Raw genomic sequence first — 22,205 nt, 5'->3', positions numbered from 1 at the left:
GACATGGTGGCTGCTGGGACGCTTGGCTCAGACCCCTCCGATCCTGACCTGGACTTCGGCCGATGGGGACTCAGTGGCCATGGGGACGCTCAGCCCGGACCGCTCCGACCTTCCCTGCACCGGTGACGTCCAGCCCGCCTTCTCCTTGCCCCGTGTGTTCACTGGAACCACACGTTCCGTTTCCTCCAATGGCTTCTCCTTTGCGTTCACAGCTCAGCTGACCGCTGGCGTCCAAGGCCCAGGCTCCCGGGGTATCGGGTCCGGACACGCCTGCCTCGCCGAACTTCACCCCGGCTCGCTCCACCCCTGCTCGCTCCAGACTTCCAGCTTCGGACGTGCGACTCTTCCTTTCGCACGAGCACGTCGAGGCCGTCCTCAGGTCACGAACTGGCCTCGTGTCCACACTGTGGCATCTCTGGGACGAGGGAGGCCCGCGGGGAGGGAGACGGAGGAACGGCCGTCGGCAGAGCCATCGTCACACGCGCGTCCGTGAGGTCTGCCGTCTCGTGGGGGCAGCCTGCGGGGTCCCCAGGGACGCCGGTGCCATCCACGACCGCTCGGCACAGATCCCCGCGAAAATCGAACAATGAACAATTTTAGATCCTGTGAGTCACCAGAGTGTGACAGAGACAGGAAGAGAGCAGCTGCTGTTGGAACACGGGCGCCGACACATGGTGGCCCCAAACCTTCCATTTGTAAAAACCCAACAGCGGCCGCGCCCCACGGCCCAGCACCGCGAGACGAGGCCTGCGTGAGGAAGGCCGGGAGCGGGCTGCATTTTACACTCAGTGTGTGGCAAAATGGGAGGAAAAATGTGCTTTACATAGTTCTGGAGAAATATCTGGGACTCGTTTATGGGGAAGGTGAAAGGAGAATCTTGAACTTAGGACCAGAACAGGGTGTGAGGGTCGCACAGGACGTAACTGGCCGCGCTTGTTTGCGGGTTCCCGTGGGGGCACGGCCCGCTTGGCTTCCTGCCGGAGGCGGAGCCACGAGGAGACACATCTGCTCCCCACTTTGCTCGTTCTCCCTGGTCCGGACGGGACGGTGCTGCTGGGAGGACCGCCACACGTCTTCGCCTCTGTGGCCGCCTCGGAGCAGCTTGCGTGGCCCAGAGGCCTGGGTACAGCCAGACCCAGAGAGGGAACGGCAGACAGGTGGCTTGCTGGTGGAACCTGAGTTCTGGAAAGTGTGCATGCGTGCGTGTGTGTGTGTTGGGGCAGGAGACGCAAAGAGACACGTGTGTCGGCGCGGACGTTGCAGGAGTAGCGGTTGGTACCGTCTTTCTGCGGCACGAGGCTTCTCCAGCTCACCGTTTCTCAGTGTGGTCCATGCTGCCTCGAGAGCCTGCCCGGCCCCCGGTGGCTGCCGTCCTCGTCCCGAGCCCACGTCCAGAAGGGCTGAACCACTCTCTGGCAAAGGGGCCAGCGGATGAGCCTTTGAACAAAACCCCCAGCGATCGTCGCGCTCACCGACTTTGGAGAACTTCAGTTCCATTCCTCCGGAGACTTTGCTTTTTTTCTCAGAGATCTCGCCACGTGTGTCTCAGACTTGCCGGCGAGGCAGCTCATTTCCAGCTTTGGTTTCCAGACCCGGCCTGGAGCGTTGCTAGCTCCTCCGTGACTAGCGGGTTGCCAACGAGGGTGCGATCCTGAGTCCCGACGGAAACCCAACTTGGAACACGGCTCCGCCGGAGAAGCTCCTTTTAGACCAGAAGCATGTGCTTCGTGGGAGTTCTGTTTGGATCCGATGAACGCAGCTGACGGCTCCAGTGATCATCTGGGGCAGATCCACAGAAACACAGCCTGTGGGCCGCTCGTTAGCCTGCCTTGGCTCCGTGCTTCTTGCTTCCTGGATGACTGCATCGTTAGAAACTGCAGAGCAGCAGCCGCTGCGGCAGCCTCCAGCCGAGGGACAGCCACCAGCCACAGCAGGGGTTCTGGGTCCAGCCCCTTTTAAAGGGAGAAACTGGGCTGCCTGGGGGGCTCAGGGAAGCGTCTGCCTTCGGCTCCGGTCATGATCCCAGGGTCCTGAGACCAAGCCCTGTGTCGGGCTCCCTGCTCAGTGGGGCATCTGCTGCTCCCCCAGCGTGTGCTGTCCCTCTCTTTCTCCCAAGTAAGTGAGATCTTTCAGCAAGTGGAGGGAGAGATCGCAGAGGCTCTAAAGCAGACTTTAACGCTAAAGCAGTGACCTCGTCTTCGGCGGCGTGAACTCCAGAAGGGGCCTGTCCCGGCTCAGGAAGTACAGTTTGAAAACTCTTGTTTTCACCCATCGTTCCCTACTCCTCTTAATAGTTACTGTTAGGTCAGCGGTTACATTTTGTGCAGTAAATTTATTCGTCCCGCTGGATCATGGGAACCACGGAGATATGTTCCAAGAAAGTACAGGTCTGGGCCCGGAGCTGGGCCTGTCCCTCTGGCCCCGTGGCCTGGCTCCCAGCAGCCTGGCCTCCAAGCCACCCAGCGAGAACGCCCACTGCAGCACACGGGCCACCATCCCCACGGCAGGACGGGAGGCTGCCCAGCTTCTGAGGTCCTGGCACAGAGTGCTGAGGGACTACAGGGCAGGGTCACTGACCTCAGGAGCGAGGGGCTGGGCTCTCCTGACCAAATCTTCTCCCTACAGGAGGAGCAGCCATGAGAGCTGGTGTCAAAGAGGGCGACCGGATCATCAAAGTGAGTGCCCCCCGCCTTCTGGCTGGCTCCCTGCACCCTCCTGCCCTGCCCCCAGGGTGGTTGGCCACTGGGTTGGGGGCAGTGCCACAAGAGGGCCCCAGGAATGTGGGGACCTGCCCCCAGGAGCCCCCTCTTCAGCCTTTCTGGACTCTAAGTAACCAAGCTTAGAGTGGGTTTTGTTTTCCTATTTAACACACAATCAAAATATACTTAAGATGGGGGGAGGGGCTGAGACCAGCCAGGGGCCCAGGGCCTTCAGACTGTCGCCACACGGTGCTGACCTGAGGGCCTTGCCAGCTGCCACCTGCTGGGACCTGCCTGGCCTCTGGGGCCGCACAGTCCTGGAGGCACTAAGGGAATCCTAGGCGAGGCAACGCCTTAGCCCTCCAGTGGGGAGGAGGCCCGCTGGGCAGGGGCGCGGCCGGCCGGGAGGACAGAACGTACAGCAATGTGAACGGGAGCAAATTCACAACGACCGGCGGGGTCTGGGGGCACCGGAAAGTGGCTTTGTGAAGGCATCTGAGCCTCGGAGGACCCCCGCGTCCATCCCGGTCACTCTAGCGTTTGTCCTGCCACAGGTGAACGGCACCATGGTGACCAACAGCTCACACTTGGAGGTGGTGAAGCTTATCAAATGTGAGTTGGAAACTGGGGTGCACGAAAGTGGGGGACAGGTGGGCTGGGTGCAGCAGGCCCTTTGACCCGGGGCCTCCTTTGTGGTGAGACGTGCAGCCAGGGCCAAGTGTCTCATCTTCATCCACTGGGCCTGCCCCGTCCCCTGCGGTCACGGCCCGTGGAGACCATATCCTGCTGCCCCAGCTCCCTCCAGGCCATTCACGCCTTTTTCCCCTCCACAGACAGCCTTCCTCGGTCGTGGCCTATCTGGGGGCAGGGGTGGGTAGCACACACATTCTGTCCGCAGCCGGGAAGACCCAGCCCTTGGAGCTGCCCAGGTGATCCAACGGAAGCAGGAGACGCTGAGGAAAGCGCTCACGGGCGGGTGGTCCTAGGAGCGCGGGAGGCCAGCGCCTGAGCGCCTTCCGCCGTCCGTGCGCCGGGGGCTTGACAGACCTGAGCGCAGTGACGGACACGAGGGCCAGGCAGCCACACGTGTGGGGGGGATTTGGAGCATCCTGCGTAAAGAAGAGCGGGGAAGGGGCACCGGCGTGGACGCAGGGCCGGTGGCTGGAGCTAGGAGACGGCCGGGCACTCAAGTGCAGTTTTATCCGCAGAATTTTAAGCTTCATGAAAGGAGGAGGGAGAAGACTCTCTCCCCGCCACCGTCACCCAGTTTGTAGCCTGAGTGTCCGCCCTCCAGGACGACGCGCCCTGAACGAGCCTGTCCTTTTCTGTCTGCCTCCAGCTGGCGCCTATGTTGCCCTGACGCTCCTGGGCTCCTCCCCCTCACCCGTCGGTGTCTCTGGGCTGCAGCAGGGCCCCGCCTCTGCGGGGACTCCCCGAGCCGCTCCTGTGGTCCCACCACCACCTCCACCGCCGCCTCTGCCGCCCCCGCAGCGCATCACAGGGCCCAAACCGCTGCAGGTGATGGTCCCCGCTCGTCACCAAGGGGGGAAGCAGGTATAGCGAGGTGTGCTGGTGAGCAGAGGCGGGTCAGAGACGCGTGAAGGGCGTCGGCAGGACAAGCGGAGGGCTAGCCGCGTGGAAGGGGCCCCTCCGCCCCTCGTGTCCAGCTTCCACGTGAATGCAGCCTGTCTCCCCCCCCCAGACAGCGGAGGGCAACGTGCTTCCTAAACAGAGGGGACCCTAAGGAGGCCTTTGGGGGTGCTGCCCACCAGCAGGGAGAGTGCACCCCTCCAGGCACGGACAGAGGTGACCGTTAAAGATACGGCCAGCCCCTGTCACAGAGTGTGGGACTCATGGAGCCGTAGGGGAAAGGATGCTTGAGGGAGGAAAGGGGGAGAAGGGGAGCGGATCGGGAACGCTCAGGCAACAGCAGGGGCGGACCCAGGACAGGGCAGCGGAGTGACGAGGTGCGGTGAGGAACAGGGCCGGGGTCTGTGGTTGGACAGAAGACCAAGCGAGCAGGGGCAGGGAGCCTTGGAGCGGTTCGGTACCGGGGGTGGTTGCCGCCAAGGCCTCTGGGAATTCGGGAGGTGCCTGATGCCGGGTGAGTGACTGAGGGTCACTCAGACGTACAGGCGACCCCAACAGCCTTACTGGGTTTTCCAGCCTGAGAACCGGCAGGTGGGAGAACACCCGCGAGGCTGTCCCCTCCCTCCCCACTCACTGGTCTCTTCGTTTCCAGGATCCCGAATTCCAAAAACATGCCACCCAGATCCTTCGCAATATGCTGAGGCAGGAGGAGAAAGAATTACAGGTGAGGTCCTGCCGAGGGCAGCCGGCCATGGCCTTGCTTTCCAGACCCCCTGTCACCGCCAAACCCCAGCACCCAAAACCTGAGGCCCCCTGACCAGTTGTGACCGTGGGACACGTTAAAACAGAACTGGGTTGAGACAGTAAATAGGGACCGGAGGTCCTGGGTAACAGGTCGAAATGGTGGACACGTAGCCCCGTGCCAACAGGAGACAGTGGGGAGAAGACAGTGAGGGAACACCAGAGCCGAGAGAGGTCTCAGGGTCTCCCGGGAGGGAGGCAGGGTGGGCAGGCTGCTGGCAGCGGGACCCCGTTGGTGGGGGTGGGGTGCAGTGGCCCCTCATTTCCATTCATCGCTTTTTTGGAAGCTGCATATAAAGCATTGTTTTAGGTCGGGTGGTACACAGACGTGGAGAGATTAGGCAGTCCTTGTCCTCAGCACAGCTCTGATGCGGCAGAGAAAACTCCCAGCGCAGTAAGAGTCAGGGAGGGGACGAGGAAGGCAGCAGTCCCTGAACCACAGGGACGCAGGGGGACTTCAGGGGAGAGCTGTCTCTCAACGGGGCCTTGGGTGGGCCTTCTGCAGGCAGACGGATGGGGAGGGTCCACCGGTGAGTGCATAGCACAGGCCAAGGGCACGGACGTGTGGAACCACGCTCCTGTGCTTGGCAGGACTGAGCTGCTGCTAATGTGGGGGGAGGAGGGCAGGGTGGGCGACACTGGGGCAGAAGCCAGAGAGTTACCCGGGAAGGTGGGGGGGGGGCTTTCCTTCTGGGGTTTGTGAACCAGTGGGGTATCTGTGGGTGGATGGAAATGCAGGCAAACTGCATCGTAGTAAGTGTCTTAGCGAGCAATGTGGGACAATCGGGGCAGACCTGTCAGTCTGTGGGACAGAGCTCAGAGTCCAGAAGCTAAAGCACACATAGAGGGTCAGTTGGGTTTTAACAAAGGCGTCCAGACCATTTGGTAGAGAAAACCATCTTCCAGCAGTGGTGCTGGACCAGCCGGCTGTCCACGTGCCGAGGACAAACGTGGATCCGTACTTCACGGTGTGAGCTGAATCTTATCCCAGACCTCTCAAAGACGGATGTAAGGACTGAAACTGTTCTCGAAAACCGCAGAACGTTCAGAAGAAAACACAGGTGGAAATCTTCATGAGCTTGGATCAGGCCACATTTGCCTACATGTGACACCAAAAGTAGACGGAACCGAAAAATAAACAAATTGTACTTCGTCCAAATTAAAAGTCTTTGTGCATCAAAGGACACAATCATAAAAGTGAAAAGGTCGCCCCCAGGATGGGAGGAAATACTTGCAACTCATCTGTCTGATCCAGGTCTGGCGCCAGATACGTTAGGGACTCCGTAAATGTAATAAGACGACACGTGAGCCAGTGGGTCGGACAGCAGAGACGTGCACGGATGCCTGGTGAGCTCACGGCGACTGGTCGTCAGGCCAGTGCTGGTCACAGCCGCACTGCACACCCACCAGGATGGCCGGAGCCAAGGCAGCGCCGGTGTGGGGGGAGGGGAGAAGTTGGGGAAATGCTGGTGCACACGCCCTCCGTGTGCCCATTATCCTGATGGATCCCCACCATTGCCGGGGAGGACGCGGACTCTCACGGCCGCCGCGGACACGGTGCGGCGGCTCCCGAGAACGGTCAGCACAGCGACGCGCAGAGACGCTCCGTCAGCCCCACTCCCGATTCTGACCCCGGAGAACTGGAAACGGCCAGACGCGCACCTGTCCGCGGACGTTCACGACCGCGTTTGTGACGGTGTAGCCCCAGAGAGGAAGCCACGCGACCTGCAGCAGCAGCCCAGGGTGGTCTGTCTGGATGGCGGGACGGACCCATCCCCTGCTCTGCCGCGCCCCACCCCGGGCAGGAGGCACTGAGAACGCGTGAGGCCCCGGGGGAGCCAGGCGCAAAATTTGACGGATCCTGTGAGCCCATTTAAGGGGAAATCCAGAACATGTACGTCCACGAGGACGCCACGTAGATCAGTGGTGGCGGGGGTGGCGGGGGAGGAGGTGGCCGGGACGCTACCCGGCCGCGTTCCGGAGCTGCGCGGTGGGGCTGTCGTCGTGAGCCCTGCGGGTGTGTGCAGGCCCCTCAGCTGGACGCTCACACGGGCCGAGGTTTATCGTACGTGAATCCCGCGTCCGCCGTCTCTGAGGTGCTGGTGCACGGAAGCCCGAGAGGAGGACGAATCCACAGCCGTCGCGGACGACTTCCCGAGGTGGCGCTTGGGTTTGGGCTCGGCCCATTCCGCTCTGGAGGCTGTGTTGGGCCTTGAGCCCCTCCTGAGCCTGGAGCTTATTCTGAAGACCATGGGACGGGTCGGAGGACTTTGAGCAGGGACTGGTCCCATCCCCAGGCCAGTGTTCCCCAGAGACGTCCCGCGGCCGCTACAGGAGACCAAGCCAGAGGGGTAGGAGTCGGCACGGGAGACGCGGGGCCGCGGGGGACATCGTGGAGGTCACATGGGTGAACACCCGGCCTGCAGGGGCAGGTGGCCGGGCAGAAAAGGCAGGAGAACCGAGTTTGGGCGCCAGGACGGCAGCGATGCCGGTGGTGAAGGGAGGCAGCAGAGCAGGGTTTGGGGGGAGACAGGAAGGTCAGCTCTGCGTGCTCGGGGGACGTTGAGAAAATGACCGTCCGCCTGCCACGTGGAGGTGAGAGGGCTGAGCCTCAAAGGAAAGGGCAGGGTTGAGACAGGTTCGGGTGTCCTCGGCGTGAAGGTGGTCGTCGGAACTGGGGACTAAGTGGGGTCCCCGAGGGCCCGTGCAGGGAGGAGGAGAGCGCGTGCCGTGGGATTTCGGAAGTGGGCTTCTGCGGCACACCACACCCACCCGTCGCATCCCTGTTATATTGGCTGTCACGTTGTTTGTCCTTCTGTCTGTGGGACTAAGTAGCGTCCAGGCCGGGACCACGTCTCTGCGTGTTTTCTGTCAGCGGCACAGGCCCACGCAAATTTCGGGGCATTGGGACCCACCGAAGCTGTGGACAGGCTGTGAGGGAGGGTGGGGGGCACCGGGACAGCTTCCAAGGAGGGAGACCGTGCGCAGGCCTCAGACTTTGGGCCCCAAGGGTCGAGCCCTGTCTGGGGACGTGTCCACGGAAGGAGGGAGAAAGGGCCAAGGCAGCGGCTTGAAAGATAATCAGAATCGATGGAAGGGCCTCCTGTTGGCGGCTGGTTTTCGTTTTAAGAACAGAAAGGAGCATTCCTGCAGGGTGAGGGAAGGAACCATGGGATGGGGAGACTGAGGGCACAAATAGGGTCCCTGGAGAGCCCCCACGGCTGGAGGCAGAACTGCTGTGTGGGGCCAGAGAGGCCGCATATGTCGGCAGTGCAGCCGGGAAGCCCGCTGGGGGACGGCGCCTAGTGGGGCTGGGGGCCTCGGGCCTGCAGAGCCGTGGGGCAGCAGGGGGCCTGGCTGAGCTCACAGCTTTATGCACTTGCGTGAGGGGCCGGCTTGCGAGCGCTTCCGTCTGCAGTGCCACAGCACCTGCACTCGGGGAAGGCGTCACAGGCCAGGGCTCATCCGGGCCTCACTGCCATCTGGCGGGCAAGGACCGTCATCCCCGTGTTACCGGGGAGGACGCGGGAAAGCTTTGCAGGTTGACACAGCTAGTGAGCATGAGGGACAGGATTCAGAGGGCGGCCTCCCCGACGTCAAGGCCCAGGCTCCGTGCTCTCCATGCGCACCAGGTACGCACCAGTGAGCGTCCAAGTGGCTCCCGGCCGCACCTGCGGCCGGACGGGGCACCTGGGTCTTGGCCGCGTGGGAGCTCTGTGCAGACCGTTGTGTACGGACAGTGAGCATCCGACACCCGAGCCAGAGCCGAGGCAGACCTTGGTATCGTGAGGCATATGCCTGGTCTCGGGCGGTGGGTCAGAGGGGACGGTCCTTGTGTGCTGTTGTCTCACTCCGGTTGGCCTCCCATGGCGTTTCCCGTCACCTCTGCTTTCTCTCCTCCCGAGCGACTGCGAGCTCACACACACCTCTGCAGGCGGAGCGCGCCGTGTCCTCTCTCGGTTCGGGGGTCACGGCCTGCTGTCCCGCCCAGGGAGTCGTGCTCCCCATTAACCACCTCATGCCTTCCCCTGCCTGTCGTCCTCACCGTCCCCAGCGCATCTGTGAGGTGTACAGCCGGAACCCTGCCAGCCCACTAGAAGAGCAGATCGAAGGGGCCCGGAGGCGCGTCACGCAGTTGCAGCTGAAGATCCAGCAGGAGACGGGCGGCGGCGGCGTGGTGAGTGCCGCGGCCAGGCGCCAGGGAGGGGCGCAGCACGGGGGACCGCGGGCAGAACTGGGAGGTCAGCCTGGGCAGAGGCCTCCTGAGTCGTGCCGGAGCCTGGACCGACCAGTGGGCAGTTAGTGTCTCACAGAGACGAGGGGCAGCGATCTTGCTTTGGGGGCACGGGGTGGGGTGCCACGCCGGCGGGCAGGGGACCGTTTGTCGCCCTCCAGGAGCCTGCCGTCACGGTGCAAAGAAGTACCCGTGAGCTCAGCCGGACCACTGGCTTGAGTCTCCTCCTTGTCCACTCCCTCCCGGGAGTGTGGCCGTTCCCACACTGGTTTTCTTTTTTTTTTTTTTAAGATTTTATCTATTTATTTGACAGAGATCACAAGCAGGCAGAGAGGCAGGCAGAGACAGAAGGGGAAGCAGGCTCACTGCTGAGCAGGGAGCCCAACGTGGGGCTCGATCCCAGGACCCTGAGATCATGACCCGAGCTGAAGGCAGAGGCTTTACCCACTGAGCCACCCAGGCATCCCTCCCACACTGGTTTTACCCAGCGCACCCATGGCGGCCTCTCGGGTCATGTGCACCACAGACGGTGGGTCTCCTCCCAGACCGCAGGGCCCCCCATGTCAGCCACGCCACACAGCCACGTCTGTAGGGAAGCCCCAGGGAGGAGTTGCCCTAACCCGCGCCAGTCAGGGAATCCATGCCTCCCGTCCCGCACTGTCTCCGTCAGGCCTGAGTCCTGCAGGCAGATAAGAAGGAACTCTCCAGAAACGAAGGTCTCCAAGAGCAGTATTTGCAAAGCCAGTGAAGGATTTGAGGGTCACCTCCTTTGTTTGCTAGAACACCCAGATCAGACTGTCTGGGAGCCACAGGCTGATCAAACAAGCTGCTCTGTTTCCTGAAGGGCACGTCCGTGCCATGTGGCCGATAGGCGCTCAGGTTCTGAGCTCACCAGCTCTCGGCCTCTCGGGCCAGCTGCTTGACCTCGGGAGCCCCGGTATCCTCGTCTGTGAGCTAGAGAGCCCAGCAGGGCCTGCGGGGACGCTGATGGTCGGAGTCGAAGTGAGCCCCCGTCGCGGGCCGTGTGCGTCTGCCCTGCAGCTGTGCTTGCGGGCTCCCCGGGCTGGAGCGGCCGACACACCCGGCCAAGGGCTTCGGGGCTGAGCTCCAACCCCAGTGTGGGTCCTTCTGCTGCGCGCCATGGGCGGGCAAGTCACGCACGGTCTGGGCTCCATTTGCTCCCTGGTCACATGGGCCACAGCATTGCCAGCAGCCTAAGTGAGGCCCAGAGAAGCATGCTTCGCGAGCGTGGCGCACGGTCACCGTGGTTTGGTCCTTCAGGGCCGGCCCTCCTTTACGCAGCCCTGCACTGGAGCTCCTCGGGTCCTTGCTGGGATGCTCCCCCGGGTCCCGCTGACCAAGGCAGTGGGTGCTGAGGGGTCGGGGCGGTACATCCGTGAACCTGGAGGCTTCCTGTGAGGGCGAAGCTTCGTGTGCACATTAGGGTTCGCGCCCTCCTCACACTCTGCCAGGGACACAGCAGCTCCCGGCCCGGGTGTTGTTGCGGCCACAGAGCAGAAAGAGCCGCTGCTTGCCGCGGGTGCTGAGACCGAGGGAGGGGCGGGAGACCCACAGGAAGGCCCAAGTCCGGGAAAGGCTCACGAATTATGCCTGACCTTTCTTTTTCAGGACGTGCCCCTCCAATATGGTGACGCCAGCCAGAGAGCATCAGAAGGTGAGGCCCTCACCCCAGCTCTCCAGCCCAGGTCTCCTCCCTGCTCCCCACCCCAGCAGGCCGATCCAGGAAGGACGGGCTGTGGTCCCGGCTCTCCGGCAGGAGGATAGGGAGAGAAGGCGGCGTTCGCGCACAGGGACGGGGGCCCCAGGGGCGGGAGCTTCCCACTGAGGGTGAATGCCAGGGTGCTCCTGGGCTGATGGGGGTCTAGACCCCAGCTTGCCCACCGGACCCTGGTGCTCGGGAGCCCGGGAGCCGCTCTCGTGATAGGAAGCGAGTCGGGCCAGAGAGGGATACGGTGGGTTGAGGGTGAGTCTCGCGGTGACAGAGCCGTGGACTCTCGCTCCAGGAGGTGATAGGACCAGGCACTGGCCCACAGGGAGCTGGAAGCTGGGTGTGGAGCGTCTGACCTGAGGGAAACCAGGAAAGGAGGGAAGGTGTCAGCTTTGCCTTTCTGAGCCCACGCAGGCCCCCAGGCCATGGCACCACCTCCCATGTACACTCTTTCCTCCCCAGGGCAACTCTCCCTGGATTCCCAGGAGGGGGACAGCGGCCTGGACTCGGGGACAGAACGCTTCCCGTCCCTCAATGAGGTGAGTGCCTGCAGGGGCCAGCCCCGTCTCAAACTGTGGCCGGTTGTGCCGTGGCCTCCGACCTACCACATCTGTGCCTCAGCCACGCTCCCAGCTCCTGGACTTCTAGCCGCTCTGCTCTGCGTGCAGAAGGGGTTTCACACGCGCCCTGCGTGCAGGACCGTCAGACTCAGCGTCTGTTTTGTAAGGAGTCGGGCAGAGAGAGGCGCACCTACAGTGGCAAGCCTCTGGGTGTGAGGAAGCAGCCGCAGCCACGGCCGCACACGTGGGTCCTTCCCGGCTGTAGCCACGCCATCTTGGACGTGTGCCCAGAGCCGGCCCAGTGGGAGGAGCAGCGGGGTCTGCCGCGGAGCACCGTCGTGCGCGCCGAGCAGGGCACCCTGTAACCGAAGGCTCTGTGTGCCGCTGGGCGTGTGCACCTGGGCGTGGGCATCACCAGACCAGCCAAGGGGGACCTTCTGGAAGGGCTTTCTGTTCCTCCAGGCACTACTGAGTCGGAACTCAGCACTGTCGGACCCTGGGCTGGACAGTCCCCGCACCTCACCTGTGGTCATGGCCCGGCTGGCCCAGCACCACCGGCGGCAGGCCTCGGACACGCCAGTGCCCGGCGCCGGCGACCAGGTGAGGGGTCCAGAGCCCCTTGTGGTTCTCCCTCCCGCCTCCAGAACCAGCGTACCCGGGGTCTGGCCAGGAATACTCCAGCTAAACCCCCTGGAAGGGGGACTTTGCCTAGAGAATGAGAGTGAGGGAGGAACGTGGTGTGAGCGGCTGCTTGTGAGGACGCGTGGACATGTCCGCGGGGAAGGGACAGACGGGGAAGAGCAGGTGACGTCTGCATGAAGTGCACAGAGCTTTGTTCGGTGTCTCCAGCACGCCCCGTGCTCGTCCGTCTTTAGGGAAACGCCGGTCTTACACCGGATCTTGCTGTTCAGCATCCTAACGTAGGAGCCAGACAGACGTCCGCTACCTGGGAACCTGCCCCAGGCGCGTCCACCCGCCAGGGGTGCTTCCCTGTGCCCCCATGGCCCTGAAAACCTGGTGTGGCCGCCACTGCCTGCAGGGGTAGACTGGGTGCAGGGGGGCAGCGGGAGGAGCGTTGTGGGCTCAGTGCAGGGACTCTGAGCTGTTGTGGGGCTTCTGACGTTTTGGAGGCAGAAGCTGGGTCCCAGCATGGGAGCAGCATGGCAAGAGCTCCTGGTGTTGTGCAACAGCGTTTCCCAGCGTCCACCCACCCCCTGCCCTCCCCGGGGCACTGTGGGGCCATGCCCCGGGCTCGTGCTTCTCTGGAGCGGGGGCTCCCTCGGGCGGAGGACAGGAGCCAGTGTGGAGGCCCTGGCCACGGAGTCCTTTCTCCGTTCCCCAGAAAACCGTGGGAGTTGTTATCTTTGAATGACAGGAGCGGCTACAGAACGGCCCCCGTTTCTGAATCGTACTCTGCGGTTGAAGGCAGGGCTGGGGGGGACCATCGCACAGAGCAGCAGCAGATGGAACCATCCGGAACTCATGTGTTCTCTCGTGTAACTGGATAACGTCTGATTTTTATTTTTTAATAATGAGCATCTTCTGCCTTCATAATCAGAAAAACTGCGTATTTGTAAAGACTTTTAAAATAACCTCCCCTCTTTCCACAACAAGCCAAAACCTGGTGTTTTCACGCGTCACCCGAGAGCCAGGTAGAGCCACAGGTGGCCATCCAGCGTCCCCTGGGGATTCCGGATCCCGTGCCGCGGACGCTGAGAGGGGCCGGAACGCAGGCTGCGTCTGCATTCAGTGTCTCTGGCCTCGCTCTTCCCGTGTCAGCGGGTGCTGAGCTCTGGTCACTGACCTACCTTCTGGGCCTCGGGTTCTCTGACTCCCGTGCTGAGCGTCAGGTCCACAAACGTCTAGGGGAAAAGGATGAGCGAGGGGCACCCGGGAGGCGCCATCAGGGGAGGCCGCTGGAGTGAAGGGGCGGGAGGCGTCTGACACCAGGGAGAGGGTGGGTTTGAGTGACCTGGGGAGCCCGTGGAAATGAGGCAGGTTGCATTGAGTGGAGAACACGGCTGGGAGGGACCTCTGCGAGGCCAAGGAACCGTCCGGGGAAGCGTCCAGAAGGCCTGTGCAGGATGAACTCTCTCGTCGTTCCTAACGTCAGCTCACCAGTTAGGGCTCAGTTTTAGTAAAATTGGTGCAGAGAAGCAAGTCACACTGAGAAACCTGGATTTGAGACCTGTCATAGCCTCGGGCAGGCCGCAGGGGCCAGAGGTCAGCTCTGTGCCCTCTGCTCCAGGAGGCAGGGGTGGGGAGCTGTCCTGGGACAGAGCGGCCGGTGCTGCAGGCGCTGGTGTGGGCTGTGGTGGGCGCAGGTGTGGCTGCTGAGGGGACAACGGAGCCTTAGCCCACCATCGCCAGAGCTGGCACTGCCCCCCGGGGCTTTCGCAAACAGGAAGAGCACCCCTGCTCTCGCTTCCCGTGCCCACGCACACGTGCCCTGGCAGCCCCGCCCGGAAGCTCTTGACTTCTGCAAGTGGAAATTGTCGTCCTGTCCGCTGAGACTTTGGGGACGTGGGGAGATGCCACGTTCACCAGACCGTGCGGCGTTCCTTGCCGGTGCTGCACTGTTAACTCCCGTTCCCTAACCTCTGCTCCCTGCCACTGGCTTCTCTCCCCAGGGCGCAGACCAGAGCCCGAAGCCTTTAATTATTGGCCCAGAGGAAGATTATGACCCGGGTTATTTCAACAACGAGGTAACGGTTTCCTGGTCTCCTTTCGTCATGGTCCCATCAGCTGCCGTTGCTAGAGGCAGGGAGGGCCGCCGCGGGTGTGCAGGGCGGGCCCCGCCGCTTGTCGGCTTGGGGCGGCAGGAGCCATGGGGGCCCAGCTGCAGGAGGCCGAGCTGCTGTGCCCCGAGTCCAGCCGCCCCCGTGCTCCTGCGTTGCAGAGCGACCGCGTCTTCCAGGACCTGGGGAAGCTGAAGGCTCGGCCCGCGCACCTGGCCGTTTTCCTGCGCTACATCTTCTCTCAGGCTGACCCCAGTCCTCTGGTGAGTCAGGAGCAGTGTCCTGACCGGCGCCTGCGGGTGCCCTCCCTTCCGCCTCCGCCCTCGAGAGGGGCCGGATCCGCGGGCTGCAGCAGGTGCTCAGGGACAGACCCTGGGCCGAGAAGGTGCGAGTCCGGAGGGCTTCCTGTGTCCTGGGCAGGTGCTGGGGGGCGAGGCGGGACCCTGCCCCTGTTCTCAGTCTGGTCGGAGGACACGGTCTCTCCCGGGCAACACCAGGGATGGCAGATCCGCAGCGTTCCCCTGGGCGAGGGGACAGAGGTGATGATGGCACGCGTGGGGACAGGATGCCCGGGGCCAGGGCTCAGGGCAGGCAGCCTCAGCAGCTTTTCTCGTGCTGCTCCGTGCTTGGAGAATGACGGACGAGAGAGGAGGGCCTTGTGTCCCTCACGAGACCCAGACCGCTGATTTCCCGAGGTTGAGCCTGGGTCAACATCACGCGCCCCGCAGGTGTGCCCTGAGCACCTGACACCGGCCATGAGACAGAAGCAAAACACGGACCCTCAGGAGACGGGGGGAGACAGAAGAGGACGAGGCCAAACCTCAGGGGCAGGGGCGCGCAGAGTCCTTCGCTGGAGGCTATGGGCTGAGGCTGGCGTGGATTTGCCCGAGGGTTTGAACACGAAGCCAGGGCTTCTCAGCCTGCGTGTGGCCACGTTGAGCTGTAGGTTGCTCATTGGGCCTGTCGGGTGCGTCTTTCCTTCTCAGCTGTGTCACGAGGCTGCACCCGCCAGGCATCCCAGCACCTCTCCCGGGAAGGGTCACAGAGGTCTCCAGGCCCTGCCCGTCTTCCCCTGGGGCTGGAATCCCGCTCCAGAGTCGGGGCGTGGGGAACTGCTGCTCCAACCCATTTTCTCTCTCCTCCTAGCTTTTTTACCTGTGCACAGAAGTTTATCAGCAGACAAACCCCAAGGATTCTCGAACCTTAGGAAAAGACATCTGGAACATTTTTCTAGAGAAAAATGCGGTAAGGCAGTCACGGATTCAGTTAATTTTACTGGACCCTTGGGGCCACTCAGGAGCAGAGGGAAAATGAAGCCACGCTTTTAGGCTGGATGGAGACAGGTTCTTGAGAAGAAGTCGGGTCTGAGGGCTCCTGGGTCGTGTTCACGCCCTGCTTTCAACCCTGAGCTCCTGTCCTGGCCCCTTCATTCCCCGTGTACACGGTAGAAGTCACATTGCCTGTCCCCTGGGCCACAGCTGCTTCCCCCCAACCCTCCCTGCCTGCCCATCAGGGGACAGAGCAGCAAAGACACAGAGACACACACCCCCCCCCCCCCCCCCCCCCCCCCCGCGATGGCAGTCGAGATCAGTGAGCCATGACAAGGAGCCAGGGTTCTGACAGTCAGAGCCCTTGGGGATACCGCTCAAAGTGGGGTTTGCAAGGAAGAAGCCCAGGGTGTAGGCAGAGGAGCGCCATGCGAGGGGACAGGGCCACGACAGTGCCCCCTCCCCCCTGCCCCACACAGGGCACCGTGGGCCTAGTCTGACCAGTGACTTTAGTCTTCCAGTTCCACAGTGTGAGCTCGGCGGGATTAATGAGATTGGGGAGTGAGCTGTGTTCCTCAGGACTTGCGTGTCCATCCCCTTGCATGGGTCTGGAGAAGGGTGGCGGCTGCCAGCCTGTCCCTGCGGCCATGTCCTTGTGCTCTGTGCTCCATGGGACGCTCGGCCATAGGAGGGAGCAGACGAGAGGGCCCAGCGAAGTTTCCCTGTTGCTGCTCAGTTGGCAACAGTAGGGAACTGGCAGATCCATGGGGCCGGCCCAGAAGGTGGCCAGCTGGCCCTGTGGCTTCAGGTTCCATTTCTCAAACGCCCTAGCCTCGCGTGCAGGCTCACAGGGGAGTGGGGCGGAGGGGACAAGTGGCAGGTGTCAGGGAAGGAGACGAGGAGGGTTGGGAGGCCCTCCTTGCCTCAGGGTGACGTCTCCCACGTGCCCTGGGCTGGGGGTCTCACCACTCACCCCTACTATCCCTTCTTGTAGCCGCTGAGAGTAAAAGTCCCAGAGGTGTTGCAGGCTGAAATTGGTAAGTCAGCTCATGGGCCACTTAGTGTCGTCCTGGGTCCTGGGGGGCTCCAGAGCACAGAGGGCACATAGCCCATCCTTGGGCACCCCTCCTCTAGGAAGGGGAGGTGGGGGCCCTTCCTCCAGAGCGCCTCGCGGTAGCTGGAGGACAAGCACCAGGGGACAGGCTCTGCCTGGGGAGCTCATCCCAGGGAGGGAAGACGTGACCCCCTCAAACTTGCGCTCAGTTCTGCCCTCCATCCGCCTGCACGCAGCAGGGTCATCTGTACCAAGGGGAGGTGGGACTTGAGGGGTTCCTAAGCCTGGTTGAGCATCAGAATCCCTTGGGGAGTTCTACAAAGTCCAGAAACCGGGGCTTCCTCCATCCCACGTCAGGGTCGGCAGTTTTGGTTCTGTAAGTTCCTCACTGATGCTGGGAGCAGCGGCCCAGAGAGGACCTGGCTGGCTAGGTGGTCGCTCCATTCCCTTCTCACGCTCTGCTCATGAGTAGAAGAGCTAAGGGAAAGTGGCCTAGAGGGCAGCAGCCCAAGGAGGGGTCCCAGGCGGCTTTCTGGACGATAGGTTTCCCACGGTCGAGGGTGAACGGAGCTGGGCAGGGACTGGCCCTTGCCCGTGTGATGCTGCCGCAGGGACAGGACAGACTCAGCTCAGGTCCCATGAGGGCCTTGCCTCCTCAGGCTCGTGCACTGGCCGGGCAGCCCCTGGGGCACGTCTGACGGCAGGCAGGGCTCTAAGGTCCTTCCACGTCATGTGGTTTGGAACGCCCAGGGGTCGTGTCCTCACTTTGGGACCTGGACGTCAGGGCTCCGGTCCTAGATTCAGGAGTGACCAGCTGGATCCAGGCCTCCACCTCCCTTGGCTCACAGGAGGGCGGAAAGCCGGCCTCCCTCTGGGCTACTGGGGGTTCCCCAGGTGCGGGCCCCTCCTCTGACGCCCCATTTCTGTCCTCCCTGGGTTCCCACCAGACCTGCGTCTGCGCGCCAGTGAGGACATCCGCATCGCGCTCCGTGAGGCTCAGGAGGCGGCCATGCCCGAGATCCAGGAGCAGATGCAGGATTACAGGTGCTGGCCTCTCTGTCTCCCTCTGCCTCAGCACCCGCTGTCCCCGCGCCGAGTGCGTCCTGTCTGTGCACGTGCACTTGCCCCTGCTGGGTCTCTGTCGGGCATCTGTGTACGTGTCTCTCTCTGACTCAGGGCAAAGCGCACCCTGGGGCTAGGCAGTCTGTACGGGGAGAACGACCTGCTGGGCCTGGACGGGGACCCTGTCCGAGAACGCCAAGTGGCTGAGAAGCAGCTGGCCGCCCTGGCGGACATTCTGTGAGTGCGCTCTCCATACCCACCCCTGCACGAACACACGCGACCATTTGTGGGTCTGCGCCCTAGCGTCTCCCCTCCACGTCCACCCCACGCTTCTTCCCCACTGGCTCTCCCGCTGCCTTTCTCAGGCGAGGGCGGTGGCACTCTGTGGCGGTGCAGGGCCTGGGGCTGCCCACAGGAGCCGCCTCCTGCCTGCGCCGCCTCCTGCCTGCATGTTCCGTGGACACTGGCGGGAGGCCCACGCCACATGTCTGCAGGGGGGCTGCCTTCCCGAGGCAGATGAGCTGGAGGACGGGCGAGGGGCTGCATTTAACGAATGGCTCGGAAGACCGGCGTAGCGCGAGGAAGGAGCTCGCAGCACAGCGGCCGTGCTTCTCCAGCCCATCTCAACAGCGTCCCCTGCGTGACTTTGTGGGCACATGTCAGGCTTCGGGCCTATGTGACCTCAGTCTCAGCTACACACTGACAAAAGGGGGACAAGACGGTCTCCGTAGTCTGTTCACGTGGCCGTTCTGAGCTGTGAGATTTGTTGGGTCTCTTCTGGGCTCCTTGGATGTGTTCACGAGCAAAAGAGCAGTTCCCGCGATGCTGACGCGGTGGCGGGAGGAGAAGGCCACGTTGGACGCGCACATTCTGTAGCGCGTTTGGAATGCGGAGGGGGAGGCAGCAGCTCCGAGGAAGGGGTCCGGAGCCAGCGCGAGGCCGTTTCAAATAGCAGGGTCAGGGCAAGCCACACCTGGAGAGCAACACTGGGCCACCTGCAGGACGTGGGCCGCTCTTCCTCGCGGCACCTGGGAGAAGCGCATCCCAGGCAGAGGGAGGCGGGGCGGGTGGGCGCGCTTGGTATCTGGGGGCTGCGGAGAGCCGCGTGGCTGGGGCTCGTGGAGAAGGTCTGGGCTGACGTCCGGGGCCGGAAGGGGCAGCCGCTGAGCCTTCAGCCGCGCCTCGGACCTCCCGGGCCCCCTGCCCTAGTGGCCTGACGGCAGGAGTCCGCCCGACCGCTCCAGGGCTGAGCGCGGCACCAGCCCGTACGGCGATCAGTGTCTCCGACGCGTGAGCTCCCCGCTTGGGGCCGAGCAGGGACGCCTTGGTCTCGATCACGGAGACCTGCTGCTGGCTCGCGTGCCGTTCCGAGAATCCTGTGCGTTAACGTGTCCGAGTTCACGCGTGTCAGGCAGCACCTGGTCCCAAGCGGACCCTCCAGCGTTTGTTGCCGGTGCCATTTGCCTGGTAAACCGGTTCCCTTAGATCCGGTCTCAGGGTACGACCTTCTGTCCTCGCTCAGTGGGCGCGGCAGAGCCCCTTTCTCCAGGATACTTGCTGGGGCTGTGCGGAGGCCCCCAGGGGAGGGAGAGCTGTCCCTGCCTGGGCCCCACGCCAGCTCCGAGCGGAGACCAAGAGTCAAGGCCCAGCCTCCATCCCCCATGGCCCCCATCTTCCACGTCTGCGCAGTGGACACGGCTGCAGATGGACACAGCTGTGCCCCGTGGTGCGAGTCACTTGTCCTTTCTTTTATTCCAGGTCCAAGTACGAGGAGGACAGGAGGTAAGTATGATGTTATGGGGGCCCCTGGCCTCGGGGGTCACAGTCTGCATGTCCCCCCAGTCACAGCGGGGTGTGGGGTCCAGGCCGCTGCTGTTCCAGGACCACCGCCTGGGTGGCAGGGACAGCACAAGCACTCTGCCCGCGCCCCCTCCCCCCCACCGTCGCAGCGCCCCCATGGACTTCGCCCTCAATGCCTACATGAGCCATGCCGGGCTCCGTCTCCGAGAGGCACGGCCTTCCAGTGCAGCTGAAAAGGCCCAGGCAGCTCCCGACAGGGACAAGTGGCTGCCCTTCTTCCCAAAGACCAAGAAGGTGACAGAGCTATCTAGAAAGTATCTTCTGCTGCGGTTCTCTCCCGGGGGGGGACATGCTGGGAAAGTCCCCCCACCCCATCCCTGCCCTTGACCCCCACTGCCCTCACGTGAGTGTCCATGAGGACCTACAGATGAGCTCAGACCCAGGCCGGTAGCACCCAGGCCGGCGCAGGAACATGTGGGAGTCTGCTTCCCGGTTCGGGGAGCACCTTGGGGCCAGTGGCCACGTCTGGGGACCAGGACCTTCTCCAAATCCGGTGTCTCTTGTCTCAGCAGAGCAGCAATTCCAAAAAAGACAAGGATGCCTTGGAGGACAAGAGGCGAAACCCTATCCTCAAGTACATCGGGAAGCCTAAAAGCTCTTCACAGAGCAGTGAGTCTAGGGGGTCGGTGGCCTGGGCAGGGCGCAGCCCCGGGCCCACACACCACTTCCTGTCCCTGCTGCTCAGTCTCCCCTTGCCGGTGCGTGTGGGCTTTTCCAGGGACAGGGGCCAGAAGGCCATGCTGGTCCCTGGGCCTGAGTCTAGAAACTCAGAGCCCGTGTGGCCGCGGAGGACCACCCCACCCCTGCCAGCGGCAGTAACTGCCCCATCCACCTTCTCCAGTGGGCTTCGTCCAGGCCCCGGAGGTATGCGGGGGCACATGGGGGCCCTCAAGGGGACGTCCGAGTGACCATGCAGCAGAGCTAGGCAGATGGGGGCAGGTTTGGGGCCCAGAGGCCCCCCGATGCTACTGCATACCCGGAACCCAGGTGGGCCATTTGCAGTCTCCCGGCTCCGTCATTGCTCCAGAACTTGCCGCCGGCCCCTGGGCAGCATCTTCAGCCGCCACCGTTGGTCTCAGGAGTCTGGGAAGGGCCCTGGGGTGGGCCGGCAGCCTTTTTGGCAATTGCTCTGGGGTTGGGGGGGGGGGTCTCTTCCCGATAAGACCAGAGGTTTGCTGCCACCTTTTCACTTTCCAGCTCGATGTAAGTTTTGTTTTGAGTCTTGAAGCATTGGTTTGACTTTTCATGGTTTACTTTTGTTTCTGTTTGTTTTTTTTTTAGCATTTCATATTCCCTTGTCCCCTGTGGAAGGTAAAAGGACCATTTTCTGTGGGTTTTTCTTTGCTTTAGCTTTGAGTTTCCATCTCTCAAGTCTGTGTCTCCTCTCCCTGTTGGCCCCTCCTCCGTCCGTCCATCCTTTTCCTCTGTTTGTCCGTCCCTGCTGCCCCAGCAGCCCTGTGACACAGCCCTCTCCAGGCGCTGCTCTCTGCCTCTCTCCCGTCTCGGGGAACGGGCTGCAGAAGTGCCGGGGCTCTGTGTGCACGCGGGAGGCCACGTCCCACACGGTCTCCTCGGATTTTTGTTTCCCTTGAAATGACAAAACTCCTCATTCTCGAGGGTTGTGCGGGCTTTCTTCAGTAGACAGCAGGTCTCTCACCGTGCTCTGGGGCTTTTACTGTCTGTCCACGCCTCTGCTTCAACCCTCCGGCGTGGCCCCTCCCTGACCCTGACTCTGAGTGTGGATGGCGCCGCCTTAGTGTGGTGGTTAGAGGGAGTGTCCCGCCGTGCATGGTAGCCTCGGGTGGCTTAGGCTCCGCGCATGGAAAAATCACGTCCTCACATCAACCCCGAGAGGCTGAGCGCCTCCAGGTAGGGGGAGCCCAGGTGCCGTGGATGCCCCCCTGCCCCCCGCACGAGCACCGTCACATGACAGGGACCCTCTGGCTGTGCAGTGGGTCTCTATGGAGAGAGCTGTGGGACGCAGTCAGGAAATCATCTGGGCCTTAGAAATCATTTTCTGTAAAATGACAGTTAAAAATAGTGATATTCGAAATTATTTTAAGGTTTTAAATTCCTAGATCCTTTACGCTACTTTAAAAAAAGAAAGTTTAAAATTCTGACAAAAGGTCTATAAAAACGGTAGAAAAATAAAAAGAATGGCCTTAAGTCCCAGGCCCTTTGTTCTTCACACGCCCCGTCGCGTCCGTCCTGCCTGAGAGAGAGCAGCAGCACCGATCTGCCACCCGGGGCCCCGGGAGGGTGAGGGGCCTGGCGGTCCCAGTAGTTTAACGATTGGGTTTGGTGTTCTCGAGTTCCCGGGACATCAAGAAAGTCTGGATCTGCATCTGAGGACCAGCCCACCCTCCCCGAGGCAGACACCCCACCACTGAGCATTGGACCGCTTGGGGTCACCCCTGATTAGCAGGGAGTCTGTCTGGTTGTTAGTAACGTGGACTCGATTTCTGTCTCGTTTCACTGTTATCCAGAGGATGGACGAGGGAGAATGGGGGACACCAGTGAAAAATGGGCTCGTTTTAACAAACAATGTTCCTTCCTGCCTGTTTTTCACCATTACCCTGACTTACTCGGTCATGCCGGCTCCCAGACCGC

The 22,205-nt window shown here is 62.4% G+C and overlaps 1 protein-coding gene across 7 annotated transcripts in view; it reads left to right on the top strand.

The window, feature by feature from the left end:
• Nucleotides 1-22,205, top strand: part of ARHGEF11 (Rho guanine nucleotide exchange factor 11) — a 76,786-nt gene that overhangs the window by 41,608 nt on the left and 12,973 nt on the right. For 3 of the 7 annotated variants that reach the window (XM_032844971.1, XM_032844968.1, XM_032844970.1), the window contains 18 exons: nucleotides 2,626-2,675; nucleotides 3,254-3,311; nucleotides 4,039-4,217; nucleotides 4,942-5,013; nucleotides 9,145-9,267; nucleotides 10,954-10,999; nucleotides 11,516-11,592; nucleotides 12,076-12,213; nucleotides 14,244-14,318; nucleotides 14,513-14,614; nucleotides 15,498-15,596; nucleotides 16,614-16,656; nucleotides 17,621-17,717; nucleotides 17,850-17,972; nucleotides 19,494-19,517; nucleotides 19,685-19,829; nucleotides 20,105-20,204; nucleotides 20,877-20,906. In XM_032844971.1, coding sequence (XP_032700862.1) covers nucleotides 2,626-2,675; nucleotides 3,254-3,311; nucleotides 4,039-4,217; nucleotides 4,942-5,013; nucleotides 9,145-9,267; nucleotides 10,954-10,999; nucleotides 11,516-11,592; nucleotides 12,076-12,213; nucleotides 14,244-14,318; nucleotides 14,513-14,614; nucleotides 15,498-15,596; nucleotides 16,614-16,656; nucleotides 17,621-17,717; nucleotides 17,850-17,972; nucleotides 19,494-19,517; nucleotides 19,685-19,829; nucleotides 20,105-20,204; nucleotides 20,877-20,906 — 1,581 coding nt within the window. The remainder of the gene's footprint in view (nucleotides 1-2,625; nucleotides 2,676-3,253; nucleotides 3,312-4,038; nucleotides 4,218-4,941; nucleotides 5,014-9,144; nucleotides 9,268-10,953; nucleotides 11,000-11,515; nucleotides 11,593-12,075; nucleotides 12,214-14,243; nucleotides 14,319-14,512; nucleotides 14,615-15,497; nucleotides 15,597-16,613; nucleotides 16,657-17,620; nucleotides 17,718-17,849; nucleotides 17,973-19,493; nucleotides 19,518-19,684; nucleotides 19,830-20,104; nucleotides 20,205-20,876; nucleotides 20,907-22,205) is intronic. The other 4 variants (XM_032844969.1, XM_032844972.1, XM_032844975.1 and 1 more) reach the window with 4 other exon arrangements.

This window comes from Lontra canadensis, unplaced genomic scaffold (assembly GCF_010015895.1).
Source record: "Lontra canadensis isolate GAN:19392208 unplaced genomic scaffold, GSC_riverotter_1.0 scaffold160, whole genome shotgun sequence".
Classification (NCBI taxonomy): Eukaryota; Metazoa; Chordata; class Mammalia; order Carnivora; family Mustelidae; genus Lontra; species Lontra canadensis.
This window is presented reverse-complemented; position numbering and strand designations above follow the sequence as displayed.